The sequence below is a fragment of the Neoarius graeffei genome, chromosome 11 (assembly GCF_027579695.1).
Source record: "Neoarius graeffei isolate fNeoGra1 chromosome 11, fNeoGra1.pri, whole genome shotgun sequence".
Taxonomy (NCBI): Eukaryota; Metazoa; Chordata; class Actinopteri; order Siluriformes; family Ariidae; genus Neoarius; species Neoarius graeffei.
The window spans coordinates 55,288,215-55,305,896 of NC_083579.1; the positions used below are offsets into that span (position 1 = coordinate 55,288,215).

Below are 17,682 nucleotides of genomic sequence, written 5' to 3' on the forward strand. Positions count from 1 at the left end.
GTACTGTACAAACCCCAAAACATACATCAAGATGAACATTTTTTCAACATAGTGTGACAAACTTTATCCACTTCAAGCAATCTGTCTCGTTTAGTGGCCGTCACATCCACACTAAGCACACTCTGAGTTGCTATGCACGTGCATGCTGCTCTCAGGATGACAAGGACTAATTATAGACACCTATTGAGGATCAACGCGCAATCACGGCACGTGGATATAAAGACTCAGACAACACACAGGACTTTGCGAAGTATACACTCTGTTCCTAAGTGTTCATTGTTACCAAGCCATTTGTATTCCGTATTGCTGTTCAGGTTGTGACTTTGTTTTGTTTATTTGATTCTCCCTCTTGTCTGTGCCTCCGATACTCTGTTCGCACCTCGCCTAACCATTGCTCATTTGTCTACTCTGGGTTTGCGTTACGATTTGGATCTGTCTGCCTGCATGTTTTTAAATAGACACGCTTTCTGTGATTACCTCCGTTCATCCACCTCATCAATACAATACCTGACAGTGGCAAGTTATGGATTGAAATCCCTGCCTCAAGATCGGCTATGTTGCTAAAGTCTTGCACAACACAATGACTTGGAGACATCTTTTACATTACAAAAGCTTTTTTTTTTTTTAAATCGTGATTTTCAGGTCTACGTAGACTTAAAATTGCAACTTTTACACACTAGCATTACATATGACTTGTGTTTTGGTTGAATGTATAACATCACCTCCCTGCGTCGACCCATTCCCCTGCTGAGTTCAACAAAATGCAACAGCTGAAATGGTGGTTGTGAAAAACTTGCCTTAGAAAAAGCATTTGTGATACAAATTTCAAGAAAAAAAAATTACATACAGGTTTTATTGAAAGACTAAACATTATAACTGCAAAATTTGAAAGAGTTTCATTGTTTTGGCGTAATCTCATCAAAGTAGCACTTTAAAGCATGTCAGTGTTTTCATTGGGATGTATTGATTATTTCTACACTTTGTTGTTGTTTAAAACACTTCATCTTATTTATTTAACAATGTTATTAATTATCAAATATCTATCTCTTATTGGTTAGTTGTTTTGAGAATCATTGTGCACTACCAATGCAGAACAACATCAAAATCATTTCACTGATTCCCTAGGGATGCTTTGACAGTCTGCAGACTTACTGAGACCCAGGCCATTGCCATGGCGGTGTACTCCAATTCCTTGGGAACAGCGAGTCCTGCGTTTGAACCATGGTCCACAGCTTCAGTGGATCGGGATGTCCTGCATTTGCTGGCCTCTGTGACTGAGACGAATAGCACTGCGGAGAGGTGTTATCTCTCACACTCTCGCAGCAGTGTGCTTCAGGGGCTGCCCTTTGGTGGAGTGCCTACTGTCCTCGCTATCAACCTCGTCCTCTGGCTGGTATGGTATTTTTCTCTCTGCTGCTGTTTACAAACAAATAACAGGTCCCGTATTGGTTTTAGAGATCTGCAGAAGGTCATTGTTTTTTTTTTTGTTTTTTTTTTTAATTGCATTGTTTAGCTTCCATACAAAACGGTTTAATCTAGAACTGTAAAGGATTCTTCAGTTCATCTGGTTATATGCAGAAAACTTCATCAGAGTTTTCCCTGATTACAGAGCAGAGAGAGAGAAGACAGAGAACCCTTTCTAAAAACCCTCAATTATCTAAAGAACCCACGACCATTTTTTTTCTAACAATGTACACACCTGATCAGGCATTGAAGGAACTGGAATAGAACCAAAAATAGGCTGGCTAGAGGAATGGATTGTGAACCTTAGGTCTATGGTGTGTGTATAACAATTGAACGTAATATCTGTGTATTTAAGTAAATTCTCTAACTAAGATCTGTTGCATTACCATCTCATGTAGGTAGTAGGATGCTGATAATTCACAATCCAACAAAGTCTCTATGTGTTCTTTACTGCTCAAATATGCAGTATCGTGCAAAAGTTTTATGCACATCTTTTTTTAAAAAAATGTCAAATAAACCTTCAGAAAATGAACTTGCCATTTCTCTCTCTACAGGTAAAAACCCAGACAGCCTTGATGATGTGTTTATCAGAATATGACCCGTTACTTTTCTTCTTAGTCTATTACTTAAGATGTTACAAAGAAAAGCTGTAAAATCAGAAATTAACATAAATATGAATGTAAATTTATGTTTGGAAACCTGTAACTATTTTTCCTACTGATAGACATCTTTTATGATTTTTAACACATTGCATAGATCCTTACCCATTATTGCTAAAGTAGTATAATGTACAGTACTGTGCAAAAGTCTTAGGCACCCTATTTTTTTCCATACACTTTATCGATTTCTATTTTAGGACTTCTACATTATCAAGTCAGTACAAAAACATGTTGGAGTCCAAACATTCGTCTTCCAGCACAAAATTAAATGTTACAGAAAAAAAAAGAATGCATCTGAGCAGCGTATTACATAAGAGACCACTTTTCAGATGAAAAAAGAAAACATAATGAAGGCTACTGGGTTTTGGTGCAAAATTAAGAAGCGAGTGTGACAGTCAAAGTGTCCAGAAGAACTGTGGCTTGTTCTGTAAGATGCTTAGTAAAACCTACAGCTCATTTCCTTATCAAACTGCACTCGTACCTGAGACTACTTTTTTTTAAAGCAAAGGGTCGTCTCACACCAAATATTGACTTTGTTTTATTTATTATGGCTTACTGCTGTTTATAGTATATTTTTTAATGTTGAAACATTTCATTTCATTATTTTAAGCCATTTTTGCTCTACAGCATTTCTTTACATGTGCCTAAGACTTTTGCACAGTACAGTATGTCTAAAAAAATCCTGGATTATTCCAGGTATAGCCCCATCCAGCCTTATTTTTGTAACAAAGCAGGTTGATTAACTAAACAAAAGCAGAACAAATTTAGTCACTGTCAATGAAAATATTTTATGCAGCTTCAAATTACAGACTTGGTTGCTAAAGAGCAAGGTCCGTAGCTGTGTTCTCATTGTCAAGTCATTGAGTGTATTCATGCTGGAGTCATTACATGAACAGTGTGCATGCTGACCTTACTCCCTGTCAGTTGCCAAGACAACCACTCACCTCCTCCCTCTCCCTCTCTCTCTCCTAAGTTAAGGGCTAATTATTACGACTGCATGTGGGCCGAGAGCACAGGAGGCCTGTATGCAAGAAACTCTTTATTCCCACTTCTTCATACGCTGTGTATTTATGTATATACACAATTCCCAGATTGTTTTTAATTCAAGTGTTTGCACAAAGAAAGAAACTTGAGATAGTACAAGAGTTTAAATATATAAATATGCATAACGGACTCTCAGTTAAACATGTAAAGAAAACTTTAAATATTGTGAAATATCAATAGGTAAATTTCAGCTCTATTAGAGATAATTTAATGATAGAGTCAACAAAGTTGTACATGCACACTCTGATTATTGTTAAACCAGTTAGGTACAGACCTATATTACTCCTCCGACTACTCTTATTAATACAGCATATACAGTGGGGCAAAAAAGTATTTAGTCAGACACCAATTGTGCAAGTTCTCCCACTTAAAAAGATGAGAGAGGCTTGTAATTTTCATCATAAATATACCTCAACTATGAGAGGCAAAATGAGAAGAAGAAAAAAATCCAGAAAATCACACTGTCTGATTTTTAAAGAATTTATTTGCAAATTATGGTGGAAAATAAGTATTTGGTCAATAACAAAAGTTCATCTCAATACTTTGTTATATACCCTTTGTTGGCAATGACAGAGGTCAAACGTTTTCTGTAAGTCTTCACAAGGTTTTCACACACTGTTGCTGGTATTTTGGCCCATTCCTCCATGCAGATCTCCTCTAGAGCAGTGATGTTTTGGGGCTGTCGCTGGGCAACACGGACTTTCAACTCCCTCCAAAGATTTTCTATGGGGTTGAGATCTGGAGACTGGCTAGGCCACTCCAGGACCTTGAAATGCTTCTTATGAAGCCACTCCTTCGTTGCCCGGGCAGTGTGTTTGGGATCATTGTCATGCTGAAAGACCCAGCCACGTTTCATCTTCAATGCCCTTGCTGATGGAAGGAGGTTTTCACTCAAAATCTCACGATACATGGCCCCATTCATTCTTTCCTTTACACGGATCAGTCGTCCTGGTCCCTTTGCAGAAAAACAGCCCCAAAGCATGATGTTTCCACCCCCATGCTTCACAGTAGGTATGGTGTTCTTTGGCTGCAACTCAGCATTCTTTCTCCTCCAAACATGACAAGTTGAGTTTTTACCAAAACGTTCTGTTTTGGTTTCATCTGACCATATGACATTCTCCCAATCCTCTTCTGGATCATCCAAATGCTCTCTAGCAAACTTCAGACGGGCCTGGACATGTACTGGCTTAAGCAGGGGGACACATCTGGCACTGCAGGATTTGAGTCCCTGGCGGCGTAGTGTGTTACTGATGGTAGCCTTTGTTACTTTGGTCCCAGCTCTCTGCAGGTCATTCACTAGGTCCCCCCGTGTGGTTCTGGGATTTTTGCTCACTGTTCTTGTGATCATTTTGACCCCACGGGGTGAGATCTTGCATGGAGCCCCAGATCGAGGGAGATCATCAGTGGCCTTGTATGTCTTCCATTTTCTAATAATTGCTCCCACAGTTGATTTCTTCACACCAAGCTGCTTACCTATTGCAGATTCAGTCTTCCCAGCCTGGTGCAGGTCTACAATTTTGTTTCTGGTGTCCTTTGACAGCTCTTTGGTCTTGGCCATAGTGGAGTTTGGAGTGTGACTGTTTGAGGTTGTGGACAGGTGTCTTTTATACTGATAACGAGTTCAAACAGGTGCCATTAATACAGGTAACGAGTGGAGGACAGAGGAGCCTCTTAAAGAAGTTGTTACAGGTCTGTGAGAGCCAGAAATCTTGCTTGTTTGTAGGTGACCAAATACTTATTTTACCGAGGAATTTACCAATTAATTCATTAAAAATCCTACAATGTGATTTCCTGGATTCTTTCCCCCCATTCTGTCTCTCATAGTTGAGGTATACCTATGATGAAAATTACAGGCCTCTCTCATCTTTTTAAGTGGGAGAACTTGCACAATTGGTGGCTGACTAAATACTTTTTTGCCCCACTGTAAACAAATTTTAAAGCTTTCACATAAAAAGTCAAATTAACAGCAACTATGTAACAGTTCACCTAAGTACGGATTTGTAAACTGGGAAAATGTAATTCTGTAATTTAGTGTTTTTGTTATGGTCTTACTCCTACAGTGTTAGGAAAATTTGCATATTAAATCACAGAGAGGTCAGCTAAGGCTATTAGTCAACCTAAGGTGAAAAATGTGGAATTTTATTTCCAGATTACTTGCTGTTAAATATTTATATCGTACATTTATATCATACATATTGATGTTGATTATTTGTATTTTCCCTGCTAAATAAATAAAAAAGAAAGCATGTATTCTTTGGAAAGGAGCTTTAATATCAGACTTGTAAAATCATGTCACTACTTAATGATAAATTGTCAGTGTGTAAGATGTGGTCATGAAATAATATATATGTTGGGGGGGGGGGTTCCACATACGTACACATGGTAAGAGTATAAACTGGTTCTGTCTGATCTTTTCATGCTGTTTGCTGTAGTTCCTGCTGCTTGTTTTCTCCTGTGTGAGGAAGGCTGCATGGGATTACGGGCGTCTGGCTCTGCTGATGGAGAATGACAGGTACAACAACCTCCACTGAGAACACTCTGTCACATCCTGTACTAAAGAGATGTAGATTAATAATGATAAGGCCTACAGAGTAGGTACACAGAGTGCCACAGTCTTGCCAGCTGTCCTACACATCTAAACAGGCTAATGGGCACACACAAAAAATAAAACGTGTATATCCAGTGATAAAAAAAAAAAATAGTATTCACGTCGTATAAACATTTAGAAAATCACATGTACTCAGCAAAATAATTAATTGGATCTCTTTTTGCATTGTGTATGTCTTTTTTAATTTTCATATATATGTATAATTTTAGGCGGCACGGTGGTGTAGTGGTTAGCGCTGTCGCCTCACAGCAAGAAGGTCCGGGTTCGAGCCCCGTGGCCGGCAAGGGCCTTTCTGTGCGGAGTTTGCATGTTCTGTCCGTGTGGGTTTCCTCCGGGTGCTCCGGTTTCCCCCACAGTCCAAAGACATGCAGGTTAGGTTAACTGGTGACTCTAAATTGACCGTAGATGTGAGTGTGAATGGTTGTCTGTGTCTATGTGTCAGCCCTGTGATGACCTGGCGACTTGTCCAGGGTGTACCCCGCCTTTTGCCCGTAGTCAGCTGGGATAGGCTCCAGCTTGCCTGCGACCCTGTAGAAGGATAAAGCGGCTAGAGATGATGAGATGAGATGTATAATTTTAAATGAAAATGTTTGGGGAGAGCAGGGAGACTTGAGACAAGTTTTCAGCTTTTGTAGATTGTGTGAAATTATTTGCAGGTCACATTCGTATTGCATTAGAGAGTATTTACTATACCCTCTTGCCACAACATTAGTTTCCCAGCTCTTCACATGTACTGGCCTTCAGGCTTCACTTTTTCTGTCATTATTTTTGCAGAGAGACTTGGGACATACTGGGGAGACATGAAACAAAAATAAAATACCTAGGTCTACGTGTTTAATTTTTATTTATTATCAGAACGTGTAGGCAGCACGGTGGTGTAGTGGTTAGCGCTGTCGCCTCACAGCAAGAAGGTCCTGGGTTCAAGCCCAGTGGCTGGCGAGGGCCTTTCTGTGTGGAGTTTGCATGTTCTCCCCGTGTCCACGTGGGTTTCCTCTGGGTGCTCCCGTTTCCCCCACAGTCCAAAGACATGCAGGTTAGGTTAACTGGTGACTCTAAATTGACTGTAGGTGTGAATGTGAGTGCAAATGGTTATTTGTCTCTGTGTCAGCCCTGCGATGATCTGGCGACTTGTCCAGGGTGTACTCCGCCTCTCGCCCATAGGCAGCTGGGATAGGCTCCAGCTTGCCTGCGACCCTGTAGAACAGGATAAAATAATGGATGGATGGATCAGAACGTGTAACATATGAATTGTATGAACACACAGTGCTGGTACAGCGCTAGAAAAATGTCAGTTTACCCAAAACCTGACTCCACAAAACAGTTCCATTCTCAAGAAGGAATGAAATAAGTTTGATCCGTATGCAGGTACACTCACATTTTTAACAAAAAATTTTAAGCAATATAAACCACAAAAAAAACCCTGTAACATGAACTCTCTCAACTCTCCCCATCTGGACATTTAAAAAAACAACAACCCTGAAATGTTTTCCCCTAGAATTTAAATTATACTATACAGTATATATAAATAATACTACATATGGTAACTCCAGGCTGCATTTTTTGTGACTTCCGAATAAATCCCAAATTCACCAGCAGACATTACACCATAGAATGGAGGACTGTTAAGTAGAAAAGTTTTGATTGACAAAAATATATTTAACTGCACCTAAATTGCTGCAGAGTCCAGCTTCATAGCTCCAAAGGAAGTCGGTTACTCTAAGGGGCAACATCTAAATTCTGATGTCATCTAAAACCTGATTGGCTGAAATTAATTTATGGGAATACAAACTGTCCCAAGTGTCCCCTGTCCCAAATCTCCCCGCTCTCCCCTATTGATTATAACATTTTGAAAGGAGACCCCTCATTCACAAATACTTTTCTTGTAGCATCTATACATTTAACATCACATGATCATGTGATAATTGCAAGTATTAGTTATATGCTACACAGAGTAAAAAACACTGCTGTGGCGTACAGTAATATAGCATGTCTGTGACCCTCACTGTGCTCTTTTGCTTTTGATGAATATGGCTGAGATACTGGCACCATCTTGTGGAGAATGTTGCTCCTGATGGCAAGCATTTCTCAAGGCTCTATTTTTGAATACCATAACAAATCTACAAAGTTGTAATTTGAATTTCCTTATATCCCTGGCATAGCTATGGTGATATTTTGTTTTCATATATGTATTCCACCTTATGAGTTAAACTGTAGCTGCTTTTGCTTTGTTGCTATGCACATTTTGCACATGTTGGGCAACTTGACACTAATGTACTATATCTCATTCATATGTTGCAGTGTTCCTCAGTAACTAGGCTGCAGCCCATTAGTGGGCCACGACGCACCATCTAGTGGGCCGCAAATTTTTTTTCCAAGTTTGAAGCCAAATACTAAATAGTTCAAGATGTCGTAGTGACCCAAATCCAGTAGCTGGTTTGCCAAACACTTTTCAAGTGGAATAATTACATTTGTGGGTAAATTAAGAAGAACAAGCTTTTATTTTTGTCACATTCCTCCTCTACATTTAACCCACGGACACACACACAGAGAGAGAGAGAGAGAGAGAGAGAGCACGCACATGTACACACACACACACACACACACACACACACACACACACACACAGAGCGCGTGCAGTGGGTAAAATAAATAAATAAGTTTGTGGGTAAATTATATGGATCTGTGATGCCTGCTGGAAGAGAAGAGCAGGGAGGATTGATAATTGAGCGGCTGTGGTTTGTTTACACCCGATACCAAAACTTGTAGTGTCCTTGCAACCATTGCAAAGATGCGGACAAAAAGCCCAGAAATTCCTCCTTCCCCAGGCAAAATGATACAGGATTTATCTTGTAGTGTCCTGATCCCCAGATCTTTAACCCAGCCATATATAAAGTTGTACGCCTCCATGCTCTTCCAGGTTTTCATCTGTGTGTCCATGTAGAACGATGTCTGCAGCACCAGGTAGTTTGAGGCTTCAGGGAACTTAATGGATAGGTAATTTTCCAACTCAGAATGAATGAATGAATAACTTTATTTAAACATGATAAAGTTGATCAGCAGAGCTGGTGGGGTCGTGCATGTACAGATACAAATAATTACAAATACAAAAGACTAAAAATAAACACAATCTTTAAAAAAAACTTAAAATCTGTTGATTATCTGTTAGTTATCTTCACATTAAGTTAATTAATAGTATGCATAACTATTGTCTTTGTATTTAGTTACGGCTACAATAGGATCAAAATTTATTCTACTACTGTCAAATTTAGCGAGTAAATTTTTCTTTCATAGGAAAAATCTTTCTTTGTTAGTGTGTAAGGATCTAATCCCATTGAGTGGGTTCTATTATCCACTTCTTTTGAGTGTACTTCTTGGTTTTAATAACTTGCTTATTTGCTGTACACAAACATGGAAATAAGTTCTTGTGTTAACCAGACTCCACTTTTGGATCATTAATCCCTTTTGACTGAGAATGCCCTGTATGCATGGTTTGGCTTCTGGCACATCCATTCAGTTTTAAATACAATTCATACAACTAAAAAATGTTTTATTGCATTTATTTAATTCCTGGGCTCCCATCTGTAACAGGGAGTGATGTTGCATCCCATTAATACACTTCACAGTAGATTATTAGATTCTAATAGAAAAGATGAGCCAAAATAATTGGGGATCTTTTTTAATGGGCCCGACTCATTACAAGTATGAATAGGTAGGCCTCAAAGCAGAAAAGGTTCCCTGATATACTGTACCTACGATCGCATTACATTTTTTGTATCTTTTTTTATTTTAAATTGTCTCTTGCTCTTATTTTACATTGTATAACATTAGACAGCAAAGATAAAAAACACATCTTGCTTCTCAAGTCTGCATTTTCTATCCCCGGATTTTTCTTGATCTTAAAAACAAGTGCTTGTGTGTAAAGGCAGGGGTGTGGACGCTGTTGAAAAATTCCATCTTAGATGAGATGTTTCTACTCAAGAATAACCTGGCAACCTCAGAGGCTCGAACTACGCAAAGATGATTTGCCTAATTGGAATGGGGAGGTTTGAAAATCAACTTAAGCAACATGTAATTTATCTCTGAATAGGTCTTCTATCCATTCCTCAGTGGCAGAACTGCTGGCGGCTGGATAGTTTGTTGTTGTTGGTGGTGTTTTGGTCTATTTTCAACTATTGTTCCAAAAAATCTTAAAAGGTTATTTATTTATTTATTTATTTATTTTCAGTACCAGAAAGACTTTCGGTAATTAGGCTAACACGATGTGAAACGTGGTGTTAAATACTAAGACAAACTCTCTCGTTTGCTGGCTCTCTAAGAATGATAAAATTATATCTTTTAAGGCAAGCCAGTAGGGAAAAAATCATTACAAAAATTCAATTTTCAGGGCCAATATCATATCTAAAACAAGGGTAAAGATTTTTATTCATTAAAGTATATGAGCTTATGCTAGCACAAACAATTAACATATACACAAACATGTCCAACATTTATATCGCCTTATGTGCAGGTGGCATGCACTGAGATTGCATATCAGAGATTATGCTGCTTAGATTGCACCTCTGTTTCATCACTCCGTTGCATTAGTCATCGTGGCTCTCCTCAGTAAATTCACTGTAAAGTAACCACCCCACCCCACCCCACCCCACCCTCCCCGCCCTCCGTTGTTTAATGATAAAAGCTTTGAGGTGGAAAAGTTTACGTGCTCTGTTTATTCATGGTACTGTTTGGGGAGTGGAGTTTAGGTTAGCGTTTCATAGAAGACACCATACTCGCTCTCAAAAGATCCGAAAACTAACATTTCAAGAGAAACACTATATTTGTTGATACAGTGCCTTTGTTTTGTTTTGTTTTTTAGCCTGACATCACTTTTCTATGGAGAACAAAGTGAGAAAGAGAAGTCTCCTTCTGAAACCAGTCCCTCAGACTCTGAGACCAAAGATATGGTGGGAGCACACACACACACACACACACACACACACACACACACACACAACACAACAGAAACAAACGTCAGAGAAAGTGACACACTTCCATATCATACTTTTTTTGATTAAATAAAACTGAGCTCAGTAGTAGCGTACTTGTTTTTAATTAAGTGTAGTGGAAGAGCAGTATGAACTCAGGAGCCATCACATGGATCCTCTGTTAAAAAAAAATAAGTACACTTTAAAGCTTTTGCGTGTTTGCCTATGTGCTATAGACGTTTGTCACATTATGACTCACCTTTTCCATATCTGAGGATTCTGCCCCCTGGATTACTTATTGCATGACGGTTCAGCACAGACTCATCAACATTGTGTTTTTATATAGTTCTTTCTGTTTTCTTCTAGCACAAATGGTTCTGACAGATGCTTAGCTAGCCAGACATGCTCTTTTCTCACTTTTTATTTGTCCTAGACCTTTTTATGCACTCGTTGTCTTCTCTTCCTTGTCTTTATAGGGGTTTTGCTCCTGGCTCACGTCTCTCTACCACATGAAGTAAGTGTGCACTAGCTAGTGGTGATGACATCACTCAGTGTTTGGCTTGCTTGCGTTATATCTCATTAAGCAAGGAAAACAAACGCAGGCCTACATTCTGCCACTCACTCTCACAGCTTGGCGTGCTCCTTAAAGCGGCCATTTCCTCTGTTCCCATGGTTTCCAGGATGTCATTTGCGCGGTCAGGTTGGAACACTAGCGCCATATTTAGCCGACTGCATTAGAACCATCTAGAGCTTCTAGATGGTGGTCCTGTCAGCAGGAGACTGGGAGGCCATACTGTGTGTGGGGCGAGGCTCAGGGTGTGTGCTCGTGTGTGCACACGTCTTTACATCTGTTTATTATATTATATCATCATGTGTCTTGTTTGGTTTATACAATTAAAAGAAAAGCCCTCACACACACAAGCTATACTCTAGGTCATACACATTTGAAGTGTATTTAGCGAGAGTTTCTCTCACTCATGTCCTCATTATCTATGTGTAACTGTGACGGTCTTGGCTTCTCTTTGCTCTCTGCAGGGATGAAGAGATCCGGAGTAAGTGTGGCATTGATGCAGTTACGTACCTGGCATTTCAGCGCCACATCATCCTTCTTATGGCTGTAGTGTGTCTGCTCTCGCTGAGTGTTATCCTGCCTGTCAACCTCTCTGGGAGCCTCCTGGGTAATCTCAGCTTGCCTAGAAACTCCCTTACTGTTTTATTGTAGAGCTCCAACACCACAGATACCCCATGACAACAGACATAACATTTTTATTGTCCACACTAGTCATATCAAGACATTGTACCAGTTAAAGTATTCTTTCTGTACTTTATTTGTCAATCATATCATAAAATGCCTATAAACTGGATACACTTGTTCTGCTTTTATCAGCATATTTAACTGACGCCAAACATACAGTATATACAGTCATGAAATGATTCAATATAGAGAGTAAAAACAGCATTCATACCACGTACACAGGCGACATTTTCTTTTCCTTCAAATAAACATATACACGATGGTGACGTAAATACAAAGATAAGACTTACATAATCCAACTTACATTTCTTTTAATAGTCTCTCACAGGATGGTACTGTGATGAATTACTTGCTAGAAATGGTTTGGAAATAACCTGGAAGCTTTAGGAGGCTTCATTTATACCCAGACATTTGTGGATGAGCCCAAGGGCTTGTTTGGACCACCTCATAGTGTTTGCACATGGTTTGAATGGCAACTGGGGGTTAGAGAAGCCAAACAAAATATGGGATGTCATGGGAAAGGCCCTGACTGTCCTCACCCCAAGAAAAGCATTGTGAAAAGCAGCCTCCCATACAAACACACACACACGCACTCACATAACCGAACTTTCCTCCACCAGAATGGACTATAATACATTTAACATTGATCCATTGAAATTAGAGAGAGTAAGATTTAAAACTCGAATATGAGGTCTCATTTTAGAGAGGAGCTAATAATGTAAAACACTTCAGAGTATTTGGACATGGCCTCACACCTTTCAATTTAGAGCCATTGCTGTCAGAGTTTTAAAAAGTAAAGAATGTTGCTTCTAAATGTTTGTGTGCATTATCATCAGCACAGAGAAATGTGGAGGAAATATTGACCTTCCCATGGCATTCGAAATGGCTTTGTATTGAAAGGGGTTTCAAAATGTAGTCATATACAATAAGTCTGGACTGTGGTGGCTCAGTGGTGAAGGTTCTGAACTACTGAATGAGAGCTCAGATCCCAGGCCGGGTCGGAAGCCAAGCCTCAACCCTCAATTGCATGGATTGTTTCCTCTCCTTTGGATTAAAGTGTCTGCCAAATAAATATAAATGTATATTTGTACATATAGACAAGCTTTTTCAGACCCAGGTCAAGAATATGCCTCTGAACTGACAAAATATTCTTCTGTCACATAAACTAGTACACTGCGTGGGAACTATGGTTTTTGGTGGGGTGTTTTTTTTGTTTGTTTGTTTTGTTTTTTGAATATAGTAGTGCACATTGAGGCATTAGATTTTAAGATTATGGTATGTATGAGCTTTTTAAAGATCGACTGCCTTTCTGATTTTTCAAGTTTAGGTCATAAAAAAGAATTTTCCCTGACACCCAATTATTTTTGTTTAGTGGACCAAAAGCTACTGAATTCGAATCACAGCCTTCCAATTTTATTAGATTGTTTAAATAGAACAATTAATGAATTTAAGGCCATGTGGCCATAAATTCTCTGCTATTTTTTTGCTTCAGCATGACCCAATTCAAGATACTATGTCATGCATCACGTGGTGGACTTTCCCCGTTCGCTTAAGGCATTGTGGGATACAAATTCAAAACAGGAGAGAAAAATGGAGGACGTGAGTGTGCGAATGAAACGTGAAAGACTGACTACAGTAATGGAAAGCAAGAAGAAAAGACGTTATGTTGCGAAGGAAAGGAAACGCAGGACCAAACTAATAAATATCGGCGGTCAGCGAGCACCTCGGTGTGATCAGCTGTTCGTTTAGCGACAAAATGATGTAACGGTCAGTGCGTGGTCAAGGTAAACCTATAGATGGCAGTAATCCAATGCTGTGGATGCCAGCTGCCGTAAAACCCAAAAGAAGAAGGAAAAGAAGAAGAATGTCTTCTTGACTGCGCAAAGTGAGCGATTTCATGCACGTTATTTGCTCAGGAATCCCCTCAAGTTAAATAACTTCCCAGCCACAGAATAGCCTTTTTTTTTTTTAGATACTACAGAAATAACCATGGGGCGGCACGGTGGTGTAGTGGTTAGCGCTGTCGCCTCACAGCAAGAAGGTCCTGGGTTCGAGCCCCGGGGCCGGTGAGGGCCTTTCTGTGTGGAGTTTGCATGTTCTCCCCGTGTCCGCGTGGGTTTCCTCCGGGTGCTCCGGTTTCCCCCACAGTCCAAAGACATGCAGGTTAGGTTAACTGGTGACTCTAAATTGACCGTAGGTGTGAATGTGAGTGTGAATGGTTGTCTGTGTCTATGTGTCAGCCCTGTGATGACCTGGCGACTTGTCCAGGGTGTACCCCGCCTTTCGCCCATAGTCAGCTGGGATAGGCTCCAGCTTGCCTGCGACCCTGTAGAAGGATAAAGCGGCTAGAGATAATGAGATGAGATGAGATGAGAAATAACCATATATCACAATGACCAAATTTCAGAGGGAACTAAATCTCACTGATTTTATGAAATCGAAAGGCCATCTCGCTTTAAATGATTATGTATTTTTTGTCTCTTTCAGAAGACAGCCCTAAGAATTTTGGTCGGACAACTGTAGCTAACATAGCTGCGCAGTAAGTTATCGTTTGTCTTTCTTTGAACGTATGAATTACTATCATATTATGTGGCAAATTAACCAAAGCATACATGTCGCTGGTTATAACCAGTCCTCCCTCTCTACCACAGGAACAGTTTTCTGTGGATACACAGCATCTTTGCATTACTGTATTTTGTAATTACTGTACTCTGTATGGTCCACCACTCCTCGCAATTGGAATACAAAGAGGATGAGAAGGTTAGTATGGACCACAGTGTGTGTGTGTGTGTGACCCTATGTAGTCTTCTGCTGTTGTATTCCATCTAGCTCAAGGTTTAAGTACAAAGCATTGTATATTCTGTATATTTCTGCTCACCATGGCTGTCAAGAGTGGTTATTTGAGTTGAGCTCAACCCAATCTGGCCATTCTCCTCTGATTTCTCACATCAGCAAGCCGCCACTCAGTGGATGTGTTGTTGCTGTTGTTGTTGTTGTGATGGTGGTTTTGCATTTTGCACCATTCTGGATAAACTCTCTTGTGCATGAAAATCCCTGAAATACTCAAACCAGTCCATCTGGTACCAACAACCATGCCACAGCCAAGGTCACAGAGATCACATTTTTTTCTCCATTCTGATGTTCAGTGTGAACATAAATTGAAGCTCTTGATTTGTATCTGTGTGATTTTATGCTGCTTTGTGCTGCTGCCACATGATTAGCTGATTGGATAATTGCATGAATGGGCAGGTGCACAGGTGTGGTAATAAAGTGGTTGGAGAGTCTATAGATATTTGTTTCTTTCCTTGTGTTGTCCTTACAGGTGGCCAGAACTTTAATGATCACCAACATTCCCAGAGAGATTTCTGACCCCGGCCTGATTACCAAGCACCTCCAGTGAGTAATGAAAAGAGCCACTCTGTTATCCCGCGATCTCCATTCTTGCATTTGCATTTACATTTGCATGCTTAATGTTACTGGTCAACACAAAAGAAATCATTTGGGTTAATTGTACTGGATTTCTTTTCTGTAACCTAACAGCGAAGCTTATCCAAGTTGTACAGTCATGGACATCTGCTTCTGTTTCAACGTCCAAAGATTAATGAAGCTGGACTCTGAGAGGTGATTAATTTCCTCATTCCCACTCCACCCACAGCAAACCATTTAACATTCTCTTTGTTTGTGATTCAGGGGTTACACACTCAAGAAAGTTGACTAATGTCCACTTGAACGCTGTTGACTTTTGGATTGCAGTGTTCAGTTCAAAATGATTTTGTATGGTAGTGCAAATTATTCTCCTCTTGAAGTCCTCATTTGTGTGGTTCTCTTGCAGACGAAAAGCAATGAAAGGGAGGATGTATTTCACTACCAAATCACAGAAGGAAGGGAGGATCATGATAAAGACACATCCCTGTGCTCAGATCTTATGCTGTGATTTATGTGGCTTTGAACAGGTACAATGTACTATAGTGATTTGAGCATAGATTGTATTTATGACAGTAAACAATAGAATAGTGATGGTGAATAGTAAACAGTTTGTTTCATTCCAGTGTTATTGTTATTATCATTGCACCTCCTCAAGTTGGCCACTGGGGACCGCTGTACACTAGCTTCTCTTCTCTTCTCTTCTCCAGATCGATGCCGAGCAGTATTATAGTGAATTGGAGGAAAAGCTTACAGATGAGTTCAATGCAGAAAAGAATCGCATTACCATGAAGAGACTAGGCATTGCCTTTGTCACTTTCAGAGACGAGAGGATGACTGCAGTGTAAGCACTACATGTATTTCCATCACGGTTTGGTCATAATATAGCAATATTGAAGTTGTGTGCTCTTCAGTAACACAAGAGAGTTCTTTTTAAATTCTCAAAGCCACACCTTGCAGAAAAAAAAAAGATCTCATAGGAGGTTAAAGGCACCTGTTGAATTTCTGCAGCATTGTGAAGGACTACAGGCGGGCACGTTGCCGTCGGAAACCACAGCAGTCCAGCATCACTACAGTTGTGCATTCATACCAGTGGGGTGTCCGCTATGCCCCTGCCCCCAACGACATCATCTGGTATGTATACAGAGAATAAATTAGCCATGTCCGCTCTCTTCTAGTAGTGAACGAATTTGGTGGAAGAAGCTAGCTGTTTATAATTTCAAAAGTTAAAAATCAAACAAATGTATTTCTGTACTCTCTGCAACACCCAAACATGTAGGCCAGAAAACCTGAATGAGAGTGCAAACAGAAATGCTTTCTTCTTGTGATGGGTTGAATGTTGCTGGTCCAATGTGTGTAGGTTTTTTTTTTTTTTTTTCATATTTTAACCTCTGAGTAGATATTTTCTTGAAAGATTCTTAAACAGAAAGAACTTCACCACAGAATATGTTTCAATTCATTTGTTGCATAATAGTATTTCCAAAGAGCACAATACATTTAAAATGCAGCATGATATAAAAATATGGTCATATGTTTGATGTGCTCCTAGAAGAATCACGGGCGTATAAAAGGCTACGTTAAATAAAATGAATGACGTTTATGAATGTGTGTATATTTCTCATGAAGTCCTCGCTTGAAAGCACTCTGGTAGCAGTGTTCATTTCTAAACAGATGGGAAATCTGCTATGATAGGACTCTTTCCTCATTTAATATCATGCATTTCTTCCCAACACACTTTATTCCAGTCCACTTACTTTGATTGGAGTGAGCAAATTGAATTAATTTAATCTCCCTTTCTGCACATCTGCATGTTTGTCTGGAGGCCTCTGTGGCAGATCCTATCCCTCTTATATAATGAGTCTGTAAATACTGAGTGTGTGTATATGTGTATGCATGTGTGTGTGTGTAGAGAGAAATGAAAGAAAAAGCAATAAAATGCTAAGTGTTTTTTAAAGCTGGACAGCCTTTCGATTTCATAAAATCAGTGAAATTTAATTCCCTCTGAAATTTGATTATTGTGATATATGTTTATTTCTGTAATATCTAACAAAATATCAGGCCATTCTGTGGCTGGAAAGTTATTTAATTTGAGGGGATTCCAGAGCAAATAATGTGCATGAAATCGCTCACTTCGTGCAGTCAAGCAGACAGACAGTCTGTGTGTGCATGCGCAGGTTTACCTGCTTCTTCTTCTTCTTCTTCTTTTGGCTTTTACGGCAGCTGGCATCCACAGTGTTGCATTACTGTCATCTACAGGTTTACCTT

At 39.7% G+C, this 17,682-nt stretch overlaps 1 protein-coding gene across 1 annotated transcript in view; it reads left to right on the plus strand.

Moving 5' to 3' along the window:
• The window catches only part of tmem63c (transmembrane protein 63C), a 68,433-nt gene that overhangs the window by 23,745 nt on the left and 27,006 nt on the right, over positions 1-17,682 (plus strand). The window contains exons 2-13 of the mRNA XM_060933072.1: positions 1,126-1,393; positions 5,600-5,679; positions 10,631-10,718; positions 11,216-11,253; positions 11,775-11,917; positions 14,482-14,533; positions 14,646-14,754; positions 15,317-15,390; positions 15,535-15,615; positions 15,827-15,947; positions 16,128-16,261; positions 16,429-16,551. Of these exons, the coding sequence (XP_060789055.1) occupies positions 1,172-1,393; positions 5,600-5,679; positions 10,631-10,718; positions 11,216-11,253; positions 11,775-11,917; positions 14,482-14,533; positions 14,646-14,754; positions 15,317-15,390; positions 15,535-15,615; positions 15,827-15,947; positions 16,128-16,261; positions 16,429-16,551 (1,265 nt within the window). The 5' untranslated portion in view covers positions 1,126-1,171. The remainder of the gene's footprint in view (positions 1-1,125; positions 1,394-5,599; positions 5,680-10,630; positions 10,719-11,215; positions 11,254-11,774; positions 11,918-14,481; positions 14,534-14,645; positions 14,755-15,316; positions 15,391-15,534; positions 15,616-15,826; positions 15,948-16,127; positions 16,262-16,428; positions 16,552-17,682) is intronic.